We start from the raw sequence: 21,338 nt of genomic DNA, 5'->3' as shown, positions 1-21,338 counted from the left end.
AATCCATTTGAGACTTGTAAGGTTGGTTAGGTTGTTGGGAGGTTTTGGAACTTCTTGTGCCAGGTGAATTGTAACTTCACCTTGTCAGAATAGTGTCGTTGCACAATTGCACAATAAACTCACGTGAATGATGTCCACAATTGTTGATCCTTAAAGGCTTTAGTTGTTGTTGATGCCTCCAACCCATCATATGGAGCGCATATAAACTACATCAGTTGAAGTTCATAATTGTATAAAGAAATAAAAATGTTCTAAAAACACAAGCAATAATATATAATATTGATAGTGTTGTTAATTTAACTTTATCAATCTGGATATGATCTATCCTTGCTCTATACCCCACTAAATCATTGTGTGACACATTTTGAAAGTTGAGCACTCTACCACTGCTCCATCAGCAAATAAATGGGTAAGTTGGTTGACGTCTTCAAATTGTGCGATAAAAGGCATGCAATGCCATGCCCATGATTGTAACAAGGATGCATAACCACCCATGGTCTTTGCATGCATATCAGTGACCTTTCGCATTACCCTATATAAAAAAACTAACCAATCAGTTCCCTAACTGTACTTTGTAACCTATTTTGTTAGGCACTAACACCATACCAATTAATCCTAATATATATGCCCTAGCATGCTCATAAAGTTCTTCTTCAGATGGTTGTTCTTAGAGTGACAACATGTTCTCTCTTAAACACTTTAACTTCACCATGGACCCAACTAGTGACTCCCCATTTGTTGGGGTTATGCCAAAAAATGTAGCACATCTTCCTAGTAAAACATTGTTGGTCCAATCATTGGGGCTCCATCCACTCTCAACCTCTATTGAAGTCCTTCATTTTGTAGGGTTATTGTGCATTCTCCAGTTGGGAGATGAAATATATGTGTCTCTGATCTCCACCTCTCCACCAAAGCTTTCACCAAACCATGATCAACCTTGAAATGCTTGAGCTTTGCGATTTCACCAAACTTTTATTGTTATAATGTGGGAACTAATAAATGGTGTGACTCAGGAATTGAATGATAGTATGTCAACACAATGCTTCTTCTGGGTCCTAATTGTGCAAAACAAAATTAGCCTAACTTCAAATATCAAAGTTTTAAACAACTAACCCAATCACACTTAAATTAACTTACCATGGAAGCGATGTAGGTAGATTTGTGTTCTTGTTGCTTCCACAACAACATTTTAGGATGATTGAAGGAAGTTGCAAAGAATGAAGTTGAAATTGGAAAATTTAGATTCACTTCAAAGTGTCATTTATTAGGTACGAAGGGTGTAACATGACATTGGGCCAATATATAAAATAATTTGGAAGTAGGAGGTCGTTTGTCATAAGTTGAATTCTATACGTTAAATAAATTTAAATAATCTAGATCATCCATTATGCGGGGCACACTAATCAATATGTTGTGTCACTCTACCAAAGGCATAAGGGGTCATCAATGCATGTGTATTTGTCACTCTGCAAAAGCCAGAAGGGGTCATGAATTCCTGTCAGGTCTCGTTTAGTATGGTGACACCTCAGGATGTGATACAACCCAAGTAGCTACGAAGATGACCAAGGAAGCAAGAGACAAAGCACATGGTGAACAATCATCTCAGCGACCAATTCATAACCCCACCAAGGATCACATGGACCTCACCAAAGGAGCTGAGCATAAACCAGCACACCAACTATTCTTCCTTTTGGTCTTCTTATAAGATACAAATATGTTGTAAATAATTTGGGCTCTCTTTAGGAGTCCAAATAAAAAAGATATGCTAAAATAAGGTGCCTTTAGCATAATATGAGTTGTAGTTATCATTTTAACTTATTCCTAGCCCTTTAGGAAGGAAATTTGACCTAGTTTTTAGAAGGACAAACCTAGGGTGCGGTTTTGACTTAATCAAACCCTAAGGCTGCCCCTTTTTTAGTGTTTTCCATCCTACCCTTGCTTCTTGTTCTCCAAGGCTCTTTCACCTATAAATAGGAGGTCTCCCTCATTGTATTTTACAAGTTGAATTTGAATTAAGTAAAGAAACTCTGCACAAATTGTGTGAGCTCTTAGTGAGGCTTATGTCTTCTTAGGTTTGAGGTCTTATCTTGAGTGATTGGGAAGCTCTCAAGTGGCGGCCAACACACTCATCTTGGAGCACATCACCCTCCAAGTGGCGTGACATTTCTCACCCACCATCATAAGTTTTCTCATTCCATTTTATGTGTTTGTCTCTTTGTTTCTCTTCTTTGTTGCTCTTAGGTTTCTCTCATAATCATGAGTATGGTGCATCATTTGGGAGGCCATGACCTCCATTGATGTTAACCTTGTGCCCATTTTCAATTCCACAATGCATCTCATCCTCACCATATCTTGTTTTTCATTTTTGCCTTTGTGAAGTGAACCTTCACACTTACTTAACCACTTGGTTAAGTTCGTGTTCAATGGGAATCTTCCTTAGTTCCTCACCATTAATTGTTAAAATCCCAACCTTAAGTAAAAGTGTCACCATAAATGAAAACATTTAAAATTAACTCACATCAAGATGCCATTGTGCTTAATCTTAGATTGCCATAACTCCACTGATGTTGCGAATGGAAAACCTTGGAGTGGATGGACTGAAGGTAATTGTATGCATGTGTACTGCATTCAACACATTGCATAAAACTTCATGAGGCGGTTCAAGAATACCACTATAAAAAATGGCCTTTACATGTAAGCATTTCCACTTTGAAAACAACAACTTTTTTTCCATGTCCATTCTATCTTAACTTCTTTACTTTAATATAAAGCATACACAATGATTAAGCCTCAAACAAATTACCACTACAACATAATAAGGGAAGTCAATCCAAAAGCGACAAAGTAGATTAACAAAATTCATAGTCACACGAGAAATATAGGATGAAGGCAAAACATGAGGGCACTTGTAACTAACTTAGTTGAATCCATAAATTCAACCCTCAAGAAAACAAGAATCTCCTAATTTCCTCCATGATCATAGCCACATATACAAAGTGCAACAAAATTTTCACTGAAAAAAGGAGAGAAATTACTGTAATGATTAATGTTAGCCATGTCTATTTAGAAGTTGCATCAAAGGCATATGAAGATGCTCATTCAAAATCAAACACTCATAGGGTGTTTGAATTTGATAAAAGTAACACAAGATTCTCGATAGAGGAGATGGTCAACCCAAGAGAAGTTCGACCAGCTAGAAAAATTTGCGTTATACTTGATGAATGATGATGTGATTGTGGGAAGTTCCAGAAACTTCATTTCCTGTATTCTCATGTTGTTGTAATGTGCAAATATGTCGAGATTGATTCTGATATGTACATCAATCTTGTCTACAAGTTGGATGAAGTGAACAAAGTATAAAACAATTTGTTTGGAGAGTTTAGACACGAGATTATTGGCTAACACACGAAGACCCTCAACTCTCCCCCAATCCAACAACAACAAAAAGTTTCAAAGAAATCATCCAAAGTCATCAAGAATTAGGACTAAAATGTATATCCACGAACAAAGTTGACCAAAGCATACTTCTATTGTTACACTCTAAGCACAGAAGAAACCTTGGTCTGAATAACCTTAGAGGATCAACTTCCAATAATTAATTAATTATGTTGTAATTTTCTAATATGTCATTACCATGAATGAAAAAATAAGTAATTTGTTTATGTATGTCTCATTAATCTAATTACAAAATTATTTAGTAACTTATACTCAAATTGAATTTCTTACTTAAATACAAACTATTCAAGTTGTTAAGGAAAATTATTATTATTTTTAATTAAACATGCCCACCATAATAACTATTGTTCTTAATTCTTTAAAAAATTTATATCACAACTTTTTTTACATTAAATAATTTATTAAAACTTAAAGTTTATTTTGATAAAAAAATACTACATAAAATTTGATACAATTCTCAAAACTATTTTTCAAAACTATATTTTATATTTGTACACTTTTAAAATTTTCCCTTAAATTATTTCATTTCAAACCATTACTATGTTTTTTATAATTCTTTCTTTCACCTCCTTCATATTTTTATTTTTAAATTTTTTCTTTCCTTAAGCTAGTTGTATTTTAAATTTTTTCTTTCCTTAAGCTAGTTGTATTTTAAAACAGTTATTTCTTTAAATATTTTTTCCTCTAAAAGAATATATTATATAAAATACTTTTTAAAAATAATATATTTTTACAATACAATCAATTCAATTGTATAACATACATTCCATTCCTTTCTTACAATGTTTTATTTCATATCTTTTTTTTAAAAAAAAAAATTGTTGTGTAAATTTTTTTGCTTATTTATACTTCTTTAAAATATATCTATTTTTAGATATTTATTTATCTAATTTTTTATTTGTATAAATAATTAAATCATATACACTTACTAAATATATATATATATATATATATATTAATTTTTAAAAAATAAATTACATTTTCCCTCCAAATATTTCTTTTCAATTATGTTCTCGCCGGTTGACTTTCTCGCGTGGTTGACTCTAGTGACAAGTTCTACCTCTGGTCTGTATCTGTTCTACTAGAACGTGGCTCTGTATCAACGTGACTTTGTTGAAACAGAGGGGACCTTACCTATTGATCACACTCTGACGATCAAGTTAGTAAGTGCTTACTAAAATTTAAGAAGTATTCCATTTCAATATCAGAAACAACGTACCTTTACCTAGAGTCTCAAGCCCCTTTTATAACTTACATCTTATAACAACTTTTTCTGATGAGAATCTAATCTCAACCGAAAGCATACGTAACAGAAACATTCTGTTTATGGACCCCTTCACTCAAGGTGCTACAACAGGAAAGAATCTTATCTCTAATGAGTACATAAATAATAACAGAAAAATCACCTTTTACGGGGCACCACTTATTTTCAAGTGCTAACTGCAAGAAAATATTCCGCTTATGTGGCAACGTTATCTTTCACTATGCATGCAACTTAACCACTACGTACCCTAAACACCCTTAGGTTACAATATACTTACGTGATTTAACCACCACATGCGCTACACGTGCTCCTAGGCTAAAAAAACTCTTTACCAATAACCTTATATTATTATATAAGATTATTTTAATTATATTCCAACGGACTTACTAATATAGCTGGGCTAGACACATGACCCACTTTATAGGTCCAACAAATGAGAGAGCTGATTTGTCCACACCGTGCACCGAGCTCCATTACTAAGCACTGAGCACTCTGTTTAGTACAAATTCATTAGTTTATTAATTTTTTCATATTTTCCCCTTTATATTATTTTAAAATTAAAAAAATCACTTCAAAATTTTATTTTGGATGATATTGTAAAAAAAAGGAAACAATAATTTTTCAGTGAAAATTTCTCTATATTTTCGTGGCTCCGTTCCTCTCATTTTTATTTTCGTGAATTTCAATGTTTTATTACTTTAATTGTATAATTTTAGTTTATATAGTTATTTGACATGAAATATTTAATAAAATATTGAAAAACCTAAAATAAGTTAAAATTAAGGAAATAAAAATGAATTAACAAACATGGAAAGCACAAATCTAAAATTAAGTAATTAATTATATCTTTCAAATTAAAAATGATGTTAGATTAGGTTGCAGTTGTTCCTACGGTGCACTACCTGCAGAGGATCCTCCCCTCCTGCTCTCTCTTCTTCGTTCTTCTCTTCTCTCCACTTTCTCTCTGTTCTTCTTTTCTTACGCTCGCGAACTCCAATTACCGAATCTCTGAACTGAAATAACCGAAATCCGCTCCCCGAGAAAGATCCGAATGAGGGATCCGAATCTGGAGTTGCAGGAATTGGGTTGGGAGGAACTGCGTAAGGAAGCGCGCAAGATCGAGGGCGATCTTGACGTCAAGCTCTCTTCCTACGCCAAACTGGGCGGTCGCTTCACGCAAACAGGTTCATTCCATTCACCTTTCAATCTTTCATTGCTATCTTAAACTGAATCAACACATATTCCAGATTCTCATTGGCTGTTTCTGCGTTTTCTGAATTTGAATTATCGTAAATACAAAAGCTGGATAGTCTCACACATGATGTAATTGGATCGAAAAATTCTGGTGTCAATCCTTTTGACTTCTGATTTGGTAATTGCAAGTGATTGTATGTGTGTTTCTGGCCTTTGTTTAGTTTTTTTATGTAGGCATTGCGCGGTTGAACTGGAAATGTTTCTCGTGCATGTGAAGTTCTCGTACATCAACCTTTTTTAAGTACAGTTAATTGATCATCAACTGTTTTTAAGAATAAAATATTAGCCGAATGATAAATGTTTTTACCGATATTTTACTCGTTGATATTCAAGAGTAATAACTGGTGTTAAAATTTTCTTCTAGCATGAATTTCATGGATGCGAATTGCGGTCAGCTGCATTTGTGTCTCTGTATGACGGTTTTGAAGGTCTCTGCAACCGCACTTCGTGTATGCCTAAAATAAAATAAAAACAATTTAAAGGCTTGATTATGATATTTGTTTTTCTTCTTGTGCTGGAGTCATTTATTGCCATAAAATGCTTATGATTGACAGAAAGCCAGAGTTTCTAAATTGGAGATGATGGAGAAGTTATCGTGGTTTGCTGACTAATAGTCTTGATGCACTTTATAATTGAATTGAATTAAATTGAATGCATTTTCTGGCAGTGTAAGTTCTCTATGTTTGTGAGTTATGAGAATATACCTCTTGTTATTAGGTCATGTGGATAGTGGTTCACCACCTCTTGGGTCCAGTAGGTCTTGGAAGTCCATGGAAATGGAAATCCAATCTTTGCTTGAGAAACTGTTGGACATAAATGATTCAATGAGTAGATGTGCTGCATCTGCCGGACCAGCTACATCTGTAACTCAAAAGTTGGCTAGGCACAGAGACATTCTTCATGACTTTACCCAGGTGTGTTGATATTCATTTCTATTTTGCATAATCTAGTTTAAAGCTTCAACTTTGTATCATTTAAAAAAGAATGAATATCCAGCAATATAAATTGTTACAGAAGTATGTGTAGTTCATATACATGGCTAATGTGTCATATTCTTTGTTTGGTAGATGGATGGACATTGCATTCGAATTGACATGCTAAACTTGTAGGTTCTAAGAATTGGTGCAAATTTCAATGCTTGATGCAGGTTTAGAGAGAGAAAAAAAGTATATTTTCTTTTTAATTATTTGCCCATACATAGTTGAATTTATGGTTAGAAATTGTTAAAGAAGTTATTTACCCTGAGATCTCTCATGGGAATTTCCTCCAAACGGTCCTCTTCACAAGACTAAAATCCCTTTGCAATCTACTCTTGGCATTCTTTGTATGTGTCTAAACCACCTTAAACAATTATTTGTCATCTTTTTCGTGATTGGTGCTAAAGAAACATTTCCTAGTGTACAATCATTTTGTATTTTGTCTTTTCTTGTGTGGCCCCACATCCATTTTGTGATGTATAATTCGTTTAGGGTTTTATTTTCTCTCATTGTATTTTACTTTTGATGCTGTTATGTGTCATAAGCTGTACTATAGTTGTTGACAGCCATCACTTAGTTAGTTATATAGCTGTACTATATTTTACTTTTGTATGTCTCACACGATTGCATTTGCGTACATGCATATGAAGTGTGGGATAAATTTGTTCATACTTTCATCATCAGACACGAACCAACACGAGGCAGTTTCGGATTTGAACTTTGCAATACTACTCTCGATAATTATCCTGTAAATGAGTATGTTACTAGAATCAAAGCGCTTGTTGATTGTCTTCACGTAGATGGAGAATCAATAACATTGAGAGAAAATATGGATGCTATTCTTGAAGGTCTTCCGCAAGAATTGGATTTGGTCATCTCCTTAGTAGAAAGTTGTGTTGGAGAAATTATTATTGAAGTAGCGGAAAGTTTGATTCTTGCTCAAGAACTGTGTTTCAAGAAATACCGAAAGAATCATTCAATTGATACTACATTCTTGCCTTTGTTCAATCTCTCACATACCTCTTCACAAACTTAGAAACCTGATATTTATCCGAATTCCTCCAATAATTATGATTGAAATCCTATTTCTACAAGCCCTAATTACTCTAACTTTTGTGAATCAATCTGTTAGATGTTGTGGTAGACACGTCAACCAAGGTGAAGGTTGCAGTGGTAGAAGTGACTTTCAATTTCAGATTTGCTTGAGGTTCAAAGATTCAGCTTTCTTTTTTTATCAGTGGTTTAATCAGAATTTCCAGCTTCAATAGTCAATGACTAATATCCACTTTCGTGGTCACAACCTGAGAATTCATATTAGAATCCCTATTCAAACTCTTAGTGGTACCAAACCAATTAGATTCAGGAACCTCAGTCAAATGACTGGATTAATCCTCTACAAGGTACAAGACCTTGTCCACCACAAGCTTTAGTTGTCAACATTGACGTTCCATCTCCATCAAACTGGTTTCTAGATTCATGAGCATCATTTGATCTTACTAAAAACTTTCAGATCATTCAAGAAATCACTCTTTTTTGTGGTCCTGATAGAATCTTCAAAGGAAATGGTCAAGGTCTTGGCATTAACTCGTGGTGCCATGTATTTTTCTTTTCCCCTTGATCCCAACACTAATGGTGTTCTTTATAACTTATTACACGTTCCTTCTATCACCATAAGTCTCATTAGTGTTAGTAGGTTTGCACATGATAATAATGTGTTTTGTCTAGTTAAATCTCAGGAAAGCTAATAAGATCTTACTTCATGGCTTTGTTGGAGCTGACAGCCTCTATCAGTTTCCAAAACTGCAGTTCATCTCTCAAGACTCAACAGATTCATAAAAAAAAAATTCCCTTTTGTAAACCATACTATTTTGTGTGATTCCAATATCTCAAATAACGTTCTTGATTGGTATTGTAGACTAGGACACCAAATTTTTATGTAATGAAACTTGTTCTTCAAAAGTGCAATATTTCCATTCCTACTAAAGCTGCTATTCCCTTTTGTTCAGATTAGATTGTTGTATGGGAATAGCACGCAAATTACCTTCACATTTGTCTACAACTTAACATATTTCTCTTTTAGAATTGGTGCTCAATGATTTGTGGGGAACTTCGGTTTCTTCAAATTATAGTTTTTATTATTATTATTTTGCTAATGCTTATTCTTGGTTTACTTGGTTATACTTATTGAAAAGCAAGTTTTGAAGTTGTCTCTATTTCAAGCAATTTAAAACCATGGCAGAACTTTAGTTTAACACCTTTATCATATCTATCCAAACCAACTGCAATGGTGGTGAATTTAGGTCCTTTACTAATTACCTAAATCAGTTTGGCATTATTCATATGTCCTCATATGCATTACCAAAAGGGTGTCATTTAGAAAAAGCATCATCACGTTGTTGATTTAGGTTACTGTTCTTACCAAGCTTTCTTACCTCTCTCCTTCTAGGATCATGCTTTCTCCACAGCTGTTTGTCTAATAAACAAAGCCTCTCCTCATGACAACACTTTCTTAAAAACTTTTGGTTGTTTTTGTTTTCCTCTTCATAGACCTTATCATAATCAGAAAATTCAATTCATATCTCAAGAATGCTTATTTCTTTGGTATTCTACTTCTCATAAAGGCTATAAATGTCTCTCCCCTTCTAGTCCTCTTTACATATCCTAGGATGTTATTTTCAATGAAAAAAAATTTCCTTATACTGATTTTTTTTTTCAAAGCCTTTTTCATCCTCATCTAATAGTGTCAAACAATTGTCCTCTTACCCTAGTGTCTCTGCTCAAAGTGAATCCCTTGCACAAAAATGAATCCCTTCATATTACTTAACACAAATCTATTCCCTCACAATTAGCCAGTCACACCAATAATATCTCTATTAGAAAGTGTACTTTTAAGCATAGCTTAACTTCACAAAACCGTCATGTAAGGTAATATTTGCATTCACTTTTATACTATAATTTAACCATATTTCTATTCGATATGATATTTCTAATACACCCCCTCACACCGAGGACTGGATATCTTGAGTGTGGGATTAAAGTACTTGATTGCAGGTGACATGATAGACCCAATAACCTTTCTTGATAGACTCTGAATCTTAGAGAATGAACTTTAAGCTTAATTCAACCTCATAAAATTGACTTATAAGGTAATGTTTGTATCCACTTCTATACTATAATTTGAGCATATCTTTAGTCGATATGAAATCTTCAACAATCTCTAGTCTTATTGATAATCCTATTCTGTTATCTACACCTACTGACACATTATCTTGACCTCTGTGTCTCAGCCTATGAATTCCATTACTGTCCATGTTAGTTCACAACCCTTAAATACTCACCATATGCAAACTCATTCTAAACCAGGTGCTTTTAAACCTAAAGTACACCTGATCCATCTCCTAACACTTGTGGGACCTAAGAGTGCCAAAACTACTATTCAAGATCCAAAATGAGTTACTTACTTCTATGAATGAAATTTTTTCCAAAATGGGTTACTTCTATGAATGAAGAATTTTCAGCTCTCTAGAGAAATAATACTTGGTCACTGGCCCTCTTCCTCCTACAGGGTTCTTTTTGGTTGTATATAGATGTTCAGAGTGAAAGAAAATTCTGATAGATCTGTTTAGAAGTACAAGACATGGCTTGTTGTTAAAGGCTTCACTCAACAACTTGAATTTGGTTTTCTGAGACATTTTCTCCTGTTATAAAGCCATTTACCATTTCATATCATTCTGACTAAAGCTTTAATACACAAATCGTCTCTGTAACAGTTATATGTTATTAATGCTTTCCTAAATTCTTTGGTACAAGAGGAATTCTACATGACTCACCTCAAGGTTTTGAATCAACTGACAAGTCTTTTAGTCTGCAACTTAAATAAATTTATCTTGGGCTTAAGCAAGCACCACGATCATTGTTTGAGAGGCTCAAAATTACTCTACTGCAGTTTGGATTCACTGACAGTAAATGTGATCCTTCTTTATTCATCTACTGTAATAACAGAGAAACTGTGTATATGTTGATTATGTCATATTGTCACAGAAAGTTCTACTTCTACTCACAAATTAGTCACTCAATGGAATGCATTTTTCTCCCTTAACGGCTTGGTTCACTTGATTACTTTCTAGGATTAGAGGTCTGACAACAATCTAATGGTTCTCTTTTGCTCACTCAAACCAAATATATCAAAGATTTACTTGCTAAGACAAATATGATTGATTCAAAACTTATATCTACTCCTCCTATGATTTCTGGGTGCAAGCTGACAAATCTGGTTGAGATATTCTTTAAGATCCTACATTTTATAGATCTATTATCACTAGACCTAGGCTAAGTTACTCTATTAACAAGGTATGCCAATTTATGTCAGCTTTTCATGTGACATTCTCTTCTCTATCCTTTATTTGACATCCTTGATAATTTCCTTTTCATTTTGAAGTATTGATCTCAGATATTTAAACACAGAAACTTGTAATGTGACATCTTCTCCCATTTTTACTTCCAAGTCATATTCCTCTTGTCTCTTACTGAAAATGCATTGCATATACTTTATTTACTCCTGCTTAGGAGAATTAGGTATAAAGAACGAACAAAGAAAGCAAGGGTTAAAAGATAGCATACCTAACAACAATTGAATTGATATTAGTTTTTCTCCTACAATTTTTACTAAACATCCTAAGAATTTATTCCTAACGAACTTCAACTGCCCCTTCAAATTGATGCATGGATATCTATTGTGGCCAACATGCTTACAAGAAGTTCAAATTTAGGCTAGAAGAATTCTTTGGTGAGGATATTTTCAACTTGTTGCATAGTTTGATACAAATGCCATACAAACAGGCCCATATCTACCTTTTCTTTTTTGAAGTGTCTCTCAACTTCCAACCGTTAGTGGGTTGCTTTTCTGGCTCTTTGTTTAGTTTTGGCTCTGCTCTTGCTACCACAATCTCTGTTTTTTGCTTTGGTAACCAAGCTACCCCAAATGTGTAATAGCCTGCTATAGACCTTCTATCAGTGGTAGACCCTACCCAGTCAACATTTGTGTAGGCCTTGATTGTTGTTTGTGTCTGTATTGAAGAAAAGCCATTAACCTAATGCCCTCTTCAAGTATGTATGGATCTGATATACCACTTCAGGTGTTCTTGATAGGGTGAATGCATGAACTAACTTGCTAAACTTGTTGTAAATACAATATTTGACAAGTAAATCACTTCCTACTAATCTTAGACATTTAGAAGTGTCCAAATCCCCATTGTCATTCCAAGCTTTTGATTAGCGTCAATAGAGGTGTTCATTGGTTTAAAACCACTCATACAAGTTTCTTTTAAGTCTGGTTTAGAGAGAGAAAAATTCATTTTATTTACCTTGCAATTTGTACTTTAAGTATTCAAATTAAATAAGCAAACAAATCAAAATTATATCTTCAAAGATCATCTGAGATATAGGGCTTATGAGACTGGATTTTCTGAATAGGTTGTGTTGCTCAGCTGATCTACTATTTATAAACACTTTCTAGGTGATTACAATTGTGTTTACTAGATTAATGATGACTCTAGTTTGTAATTACATGTATGGTATGTTCTAGGTACAAGAATAGCTATGCAGATGAATCTGAAAATTAATTGCTAGAAAATTCATTTCTGCATTTAATTACTAATTCCAATAGTTTTTCTCCACGAGCGCATATAAGTAAAATGCTCTAAGCTTGGAGAAAATATATTGAATTCTCAAAGCTCTTAGAGATTCTGTGAAGTTGTCCTTTGAGATAGCTGGGATGGGGGATTGCTGAGACATCTGATGTAGCATCTGTAGCCAAATCCCTTGGCTGCAACCTTAGAATCATTAACTAGAATCTAGACTGATGAAATGAAGAAATTTCAGTACAACAATAGAAGAGAATAAGGAACCATTTTCAATAATGTGGTAAGAGACACCTAAATCAGTTGCCAACGGAATTTAATTATTACCAGATTGAGAGATGCAAGTTGTGGAGTCATAAGCAGCAGTATAAGTTGATCCCTGAGACTATTGACTGCTTATGCTTTTTATTGGTTAATTTGGAGAGTTGCATTTTAGTTTTGTAGGGATTATTTTCCAGGGATTCCATAAAGAGAATAACAATTTTCTTGGGTGTGTCCATTATTTGCAATATCTGCATTGAGGACAACCAGGTCTCCTCCTGCCTCATCCTCCATGAATGGATATCATGGCATAAGTCTCCTTTGGATCATTAGAATTGCTGTCAGATTTTGGTGGATGGGCTCAAAATAGTCAAATAACTATGTTATTAATTGAAGGAACCACTTGACCTTTTAAGACTTGGTCATGGATACTATCAAAATATGGATGTATTCCTGTCAAAACCAACACCATGTATTAATCATCAAGCTTGAATTTTATACCTTCAAGGGTATTAACTTCTAAAACAATTTAATTCTTTAATTGTAGATTGGATTAGATTGTATGCGGAGCCAGCTTTTGTGCTGAAATGATCTTTTGTAAGAACATAAAGGTCACACAAGAGTTATTGATATTTAAATGCTTATTAGGTAGGCTTTTCAACATATAGGAGATTTTCTTTTGAGCATTGCTTTTTAATTGACAATAATTTGGCCTTGTAAAAAATGGTAATAATTTGATCTCTTGTAAAAGCAAGAAACTGAGCTTTGTAGCTATGTTGGTGAAATATTAGCCATGGCTTCTACCACCAGTGAATATATTTGGCTCAAGCAATTTGTTAGAGAGTTAAGGTTTTTGGAGGTTAGTAGATGACCAAATAAGGCTACTTTGCATTTGCCTCAAATTCAATGTTATGAGGACCAACTAAATTGAGATAGATTGTCATTTCATTAGGGGGAGAAGATCATTGCGGGAGACATTGACTTGAATAATAATGAGAGGCAATAAAGAAATATATTATTAATTTCAATCATGCTAATTACATTCTCAACTACTCTATTTTGTAACGATTACATTCTCTTAGAAAAGGAAATAAAATCTACTAGAATGAATATGAAGATTCCAAGGAAATTTTATTTTAATTACTATAGGGATATTAGGATATTTTTATTCTAATAATTCCGTATATACAACACATTGTTACTCACTTTGTCACTTCTAATGATCAACTTGTAAATGTCTTCACTGACCGAGAGGTTCATAGATTAGTTGCATGTGTAACAAGTTAGGTGTATATGGTAATATGCTCCAACTTGATGGAAATGGTGTGGGGTGTTGGAAATAGTGTAAATAGGGTAATTGTGTTGATGATATATATACTTATGTAATCACGATAATTGTTTTTTTCTTCTTCTGTATTTATGATATATATTATATATAGATTTGAATGAAAGAAGATTTTTTATTCAATTGATTGATTTGAAATAGTACATCAACCTCTATATTTAGAGAACCCTAACCCTGAAGCAATAATTACAAAGAGATCTCTAGAATCTTCAAATAGCTTCTAGTAGTACACTTAATATCCTACTAACAACACTCTCCCTCAACCTAGTGAATGGATATTTGTCATTCCCAACTTGCATGTGAGATCATGAGATCATTCTGTAGTATTAAAGGAAAAGAAAGAATAAGGTAAATCCCTTGTGTATATTGAACACATAGGGTTATGTTTATATAGGAAAAGAAACATATGGGCTAAGCCCATTACATAAATATGATATCTATAATATCTAATAATATCTAATTATATCTAATAGTATCTAACACTCCCCCTCAAGCTGGTGCATATAGATCATATGTACCCAGCTTGTTACAAATGTAATCAATCCTAGACCCTCGTAAGGGTTTAGTAAAAATATTTGTTAATTGATTATTTGAATTAACAAACTCAGTCTTGATATCTCTTTATATAATCTTTTCTCAAATGAAATGACAATCAATCTCAATATGTTTTGTCCTTTCATGAAAAATGGGATTTGAGCTAATATGAAGAGCAACCTGATTATCACATATAAGTGTCATTTGAGTGACCTCTCCAAATTGCAATTCTTTATGTAACTGTTTAAGCCAAAAAAAGCTCACAAGTAGTCGAGGCCATAGCTTTATATTCTGCTTTTGCACTAGATCTCGCCATAACACTTTGATTCTTGCTCTTCCAAGAGATCAAGTTATCACCAATGGAGACATAATAACCGAAAGTTGATCTTCTATCAGCCCAATCAGCATCTGAATAACAAACAACTTTAGTATGGTTATTATGACCATATAACAAACCTTTTCCAGGAGAGCCTTTAATGTACTTCACTATACGAATGATTGCATTCCAATGATCTTCACATGGACAATAAAGAAATTGACTCACCATACTGGCTGCAAAGGAAATATCAGGAGGAGTAACAGTGAGATAGTTGAATTTTCCAACTAATCTCCTGTACTTCTCAGGATCTGAAAGAGGCTCCCCCTGATTGGGTAGAAGCTTGACATTGGGATCCATGGGAGTATCAACAAATTTCGAATTCATCAACCCAATTTCCTCCAAAATATCCAATGCGTATTTTCTTTGAGAGATAACAATACCAGTATTGGATTGTGCTACCTCAATCCCCAAGAAATATCTGAGTTTGCCAAGAGCTTTGGTCTGAAAGTGTTGACAAAGGTGTTGTTTTACTTGTGAGATGCCATGGTGATCACTGCCTGTAAGAGCAATGTCATGTCATCATCAACATATACTACAAGATAGATACACCCAACACTTGAGTGACGATAAAAAACTGAATGATCTGCTTCACTGCAAGTCATACCAAACTATTGAACAACATTGCTAAATTTTCCAAACCAAGCCCTAAGAGACTGCTTGAGGCCATACAAGGATTTGCGAAGACGACATACCAATCCAGAAGACTCCCCTGAGCAACAAAACCGGGAGGTTGCTCCATATAAATTTATTCCTGCAAATCCCCATTAAGAAAAGCATTTTTGACATCCAGTTGATAAAGAGACCATTCTTGAAGAGCAGCCATAGCTACGAATAAGCGAATAGAAGCCATCTTTTCCCACTGAACACCGTAGTCTAAACCAAATCTTTTGGGTATAACTCTTAGCCACAAGACGAGCTTTGAGACGATCAATAGTACCATCAGGACCAACTTTGATAGCAAAAATCCACCTGCAACCAACAACCAATTTCCTAGATGGTAAAGGAACAAGTTCCCAAGTTCCATTATTCTGAAGCGCATTCATTTCATCAAGCATGGCCTGACGCCAACCAGGATGAGCTAAGGCATCACCTACAGATTTTGGAATGGATAAAGAAGAAATAGACGGAAGGCAGGTATAAAAGGGTTGAGATAGTCTATGGTAACTCAAAGCAGTAGTATAATGTGGAGAGGGATTACGGGTAGAACGTATACCTTTACGGATAGCAATAGGAAGATCAGGTTCAACTGTCGGAGGTTCAATTGTCGGAGCTAGAGGGGGATGAGGTGTTGGCATCAGAAGAGAGTCAGCTGATGGACGATGAGACGTTTGACGACAACTATACAAATTGAGTTTTTCCCAATACACCTCTTTATGCTTAGTACAATTGAGCTCAATACGTGGATAAAATGGTTGGAGAATATTTTTAGTGGATCTAGGATACATTTTGATAAAAAAAACAAAGGGAAAACCAAGGGACAAGATCTAAGCAAAAGAAGGGACTAAAAACAACAACCTATTTCTTACCTAACAAAAATTGAAGTGGATCACCGTACTATAGGTTTTTTTTCCTTTAAATAAAATATTTGTGGATTTTGGCCATTATGCAAAATGAAAAAGAAAGGATGTTAAGTAACTAATGTTGTATTGCCAATTTTCCTATTCACACTTGATCGGTTGGGGTGTGACCCATATTTTCTCTCAATAAAATGATTCTTGTTATGACGTTGCCATGAGTCTTAATTTCAACAATACCATGTGTTTAGTACCTTAGTTATCACATATTATGTTGTATCAAGGGTGTAACTTTGGGTAAACTAGTGAATCACAGGTGGTGATTCTTAAAACCTGTCACTACATATACTTTATGCTATTCTTAGCAAAATGAAACACTTGAAAATAGAAAGAACTTTTGAAGTCTTTGTCTTTTGAGAAGATAGAAATGATTAGATTAAATTTACTATTTCAATTTCATTTATTTAGAATGGTCTGACTAACAATAATGAAGAATAAGAATGTGCTTTGACTGTGATCATTCTCTCGTCCTTAGTGTAGGATTTTTAAGCTAATGACGATTCTTAGAAAGTAAACTTTAAGTTTAATTCAATCTCACAAACTAGCTTGGTAAAGTGAGGTTTACACCACACTTTTATAGTACAATTCGACCATATCTCTAGTTAATGTGAGACCTCCAACACACTCACTCATATCGAAGACTGGATATCTTGAGCATGGGAATAGAGGGGCCCCCAATAGCGAGTGGCTCAACAAGCCTCTATAGGATAGACTGTTTTGATACCATCTTAAAAAGTCTACTTTAAGCCTAATTCATTCTTATAAATCTTGCTTAGTAAGGTGAGGTTTACACTTTACTTATATACTAATAGTTGGCCGTATCTCTAGTTAATATGAAATCTCATTTATGAAGATAAAGGAAATGCTCAAATTGTTGAGTATTATGATGCTAATTGGGTTGGGTCACCAATTGATAGATGCTCCACTTCTGGATACTGTATCCTTGTTGGAGATAATTTAATATTATGAAAAAGTAAGAAACAAAATGTTGTGGCAAGGTCAAGTGAAGAAACAAAATACAAGACAACCTTAGTCACTTGTGAGCTCTTAAATTTGAAGAAAGTTCCCAAATGCACCTTGTATATGACAACTAGGCTGCATTACACATTGTTTCCAATACTGTCTTTCACGAGGACCAAACGTATTAAGGTAGATTACTATTCATAAGAAAAAGACTTAAGTTTAGAGACATCACAACTAGATTGGTCAATTCTAATAAACAGTTACCAAGTCTCTAACAGGATGAAGATTGATTATATTTGCTCAAACTAGGCACATATGACCTATATGCTCTAGCTCAAGGGAGAGTGTTATAATTATAGAAATAAGGAGTTAATCCTATATAATCTGGAATATCTAAATTATATTTGTACTATTAAGAATATTTTTTATTTATTCCTGCTTTTGAGTTTAATAATGGTGAACAAGGATAAAGTTCTAGCTCAAGGGAGAGTGTCATAATTATAGGAATAAGGAGTTAATCCTATATAATCTGGAATATCTAAATTATATTTGTACTATTAAGAATGTTTTTATCTATTCCTGTTTTTGAGTTTAATAATGATGAACAAGGATAAAGTAAACTGCATATTATCTTGTGAATGTCTCCAATTGAAGAATTAAGTATGAGATTAAATCGCAAGATATATCCTCCCATAATAATGACAAACCTAATTCCAAACGAGGTCCATTACACGGATCACATGATGCCATTCAGCTTGGTTAAAGACCAAAGTTTTAAGTATGTTATTTACCATGAAATTCCTTTTGACAACATCTTCCAATATGCTTTTTGGTCTCCCATTCTTCCTCTTAATAGGGTTAAAACTGTATGATCTGTTCTTCTCACTAATGCATCCCTGTGTATTGGAGATTGCATATTGACTAGGCATAATTCTTAGTTGACGTGGGATTTCCAACACCCCCCTTCATATCAAGGAATAAACATCTCGAGCGTGGAAAATAGATATTTGTGGGTGGTCTACAAGAGTGTGATAACAGTGACATAATAGCCCTAAAGAACTTGATTAGGATAGTGATCTTACTGTATATGCTTTAAGAAATTCCTTCCAAGTGTATTCACGCATCATGCTGACCAACCATACTACCATGATTTATATCTTGTCACTTTAACATGATATATTGTGGCCAACTTACCTACTGTAATGCTAATTTTCAGTCAAGACTTGATAAAGCACTTATAGGAACTAGAAAGATTTTATAAATTAGAATGATACAGTAATGAATTAGACATTCATACTTTAAAAAATTCTATTACTCCAATAAGTTGACTAAAGTTGTTTACCTTATTATTTGTTAATTCTCAGGAATTTAGGCGTATCAAGGGGAACATTAACTCAATGAGGGAACATGCAGAGCTTTTGAGTTCTGTCAGGGATGATATTACTGACTTTAAGGTGAATCATGAGTATGATTTGAATTAAATAAATAAGACAGAAATTTCCTCATAATAGCTGTACTATACTTACCTTCTTCTGGCAGACATCCGGCAGTATGTCTCCAAGAATGCAGTTGCTACGGGAGAGGGCTGCCATCCATGGAAATATATCTCATGTAAGTATTTCTTCTATGAACTATAATAAATTTGTATTCTAATTAAATTCTCATTTGGTGAAGATTTCTTTATTGGCCTGTGGTGACAGCTAAATATGTATTGATCCCTTGAAAGTTACACTATTCGGGACAAACCAGGCTTGCTCCCAAAATTTGAATAATGTCATACAGTCAGCTGTTGCTCAGATTTGTCATACGGTGTCTTCTTTTTTTTTTTGCACAATTTTTTAGCTGCATATCATATCTGCATATCATATGGTGTCTTTTAAATCATATCCAATGTTTAAATTTAACTGGAGATTTATATAACATTCAGTAATCAATATCCCAGTGATGTTCTCAAATAGAATTTTTTCCTTTTCAATAATCATATTCTTCTCCGTATATCAAATTATTCTTAAGGTTCCATCAATAATGGCTGGCCAAACTGTAGCACAAACTATTGCATCTGTGCAGTCCTTGGTTCCTACATGGTGTGACATTGATGTAGTCTGATATTGTTAAATCTTAAAGCATATTGTTGACTTACAATTATAAATTCTCAAAATTTGCAGTACTTAATTTATCCATTCAGGAGGAATATCTTATAATAATTTTTCTTCTCTATAACAAAAAAAATCTTGGAAACCCATTTGCTTTAAATGTGAATGGCAGTGTTCTTTTTGAGATTTCTCCACTTAGTGCTGACACATTGTCATAATAATGGGTCTTGTAGAAACTCTTTTCTTTTCTGCTCTTTTAAACGTGACTCTGTTATCTGGATTTTAAGGAAGTGTTAATTATTCACTTTATCTGCATTTTTTCAGATAGATGATGTGATTAGTCAAGCTCAAGCAACAAGAGCTGTGTTGGGTTCTCAGAGAACCTTGTTTACTGATGTTCAAGGAAAAGTGAAAGGTCTTGGTGACAAGTTCCCCATGATTCGAAGCCTTCTTGGTATGTTGCAGTCTTAATCTTCTAATTTTCCATTCAGATTCACTTATTTTTGTTGATCAATATGTGCTTTTGCAGGTTCGATAAGAAGGCGGCGTTCAAGGGATACTCTTATTCTGTCAGCAGTAATTGCTGCTTGTACGTTGTTTCTCATCATTTATTGGCTTTCAAAGTGACCAAAATATTTTGTAACACATTATGAATTATGGTACTTCTATCCATTGAATTTTTCCGCTTCTGTCTGTTTTTTTTTTATCTTTTTGTTTTTAGGGGAGGGGGAGAGTAGGATTTTTTTTTTCAATCCACTGTCTAGGAGCCTCATATTTGTATGTCAGTTGTTGACATTAAAAAGATTTATTTGATTTTTTTTTATATAAATCAGTATCAAATAGTAAATTCTACATTGTTTCTGGTCTTATGTCAAGTGCAGATTCTAGTTTTCTGAATACTTTTCTTTTAGGAAACCCGCGGGTACCAAGTAGCTTTAGATACAGAGTGGCCAGTGGTATTTAGTAAATTTTGTTCCTGATAACAAACTGAAGTTCATAGTTAGGAATTGAGAAAACCTGTTTTGCGTTAGGCTGATTTACCTTCAACAAACAATACGCATTCAACTTACTTTTCTCAGCGTTGCCTACTCAATAAAGTTAGTTGTGTTTGAAAAGCGGGCACTCTTCAATTTACGAAAATTTTATGTTTGATAACCTAGTTTATAACATGTTAAAAGTATATAATATACGAAAATTTAAGATGTTCATGTTGATTTTCAATATATCATACTAAGCTCAAAATTAGTAGTTGGTAAATTTTATATATATCTCATTAATACTTGAGTTTGAGATATCAGGATATCCAGTTGTGTAATAATAGTTTTTCTCCTATGATAGCATGGGGCTGGGCCATTGGGTTATATTTACCAAATTACTAGGGGGAAGGGGGTTCGAGTGCAAAATAAGAAACTAAGTTGAGATCTGTGATGGGAAAAAGTCATTTGTCCACAACAACGATGAAACAAGTAAGGTTGGAGTAAGTTAGGAAAGCTGACTTAAGCATGAGTGAATGAAAGTTGACATAACTGTAGAGTGGGTCTAGGAACTGCACCCTCCAAAAAAATTTCTTCACAATTTGTAGTAGCAAGCGTTTTTCTT

The 21,338-nt window shown here is 34.0% G+C and overlaps 1 protein-coding gene across 1 annotated transcript; it reads left to right on the top strand.

The window, feature by feature from the left end:
* The first annotated feature begins 5,383 nt into the window (after window positions 1-5,383).
* Window positions 5,384-20,608, top strand: LOC137818643 (Golgi SNAP receptor complex member 1-2). Its single transcript, XM_068622180.1, has 6 exons — window positions 5,384-5,904; window positions 6,692-6,888; window positions 19,011-19,100; window positions 19,186-19,257; window positions 20,064-20,193; window positions 20,269-20,608. Exons 1-6 carry the CDS (start codon window positions 5,772-5,774, stop codon window positions 20,364-20,366), a joined length of 720 nt encoding a protein of 239 aa, XP_068478281.1. The 5' UTR covers window positions 5,384-5,771; the 3' UTR covers window positions 20,367-20,608.
* Window positions 20,609-21,338: the final 730 nt, after the last annotated feature.

The sequence above is a fragment of the Phaseolus vulgaris genome, chromosome 10, assembly GCF_000499845.2.
Source record: "Phaseolus vulgaris cultivar G19833 chromosome 10, P. vulgaris v2.0, whole genome shotgun sequence".
NCBI classification, from domain to species: Eukaryota; Viridiplantae; Streptophyta; class Magnoliopsida; order Fabales; family Fabaceae; genus Phaseolus; species Phaseolus vulgaris.
The sequence above is the reverse complement of the archived record's forward strand: the minus strand, read 5'-3'. Positions and strand labels throughout refer to the sequence as shown.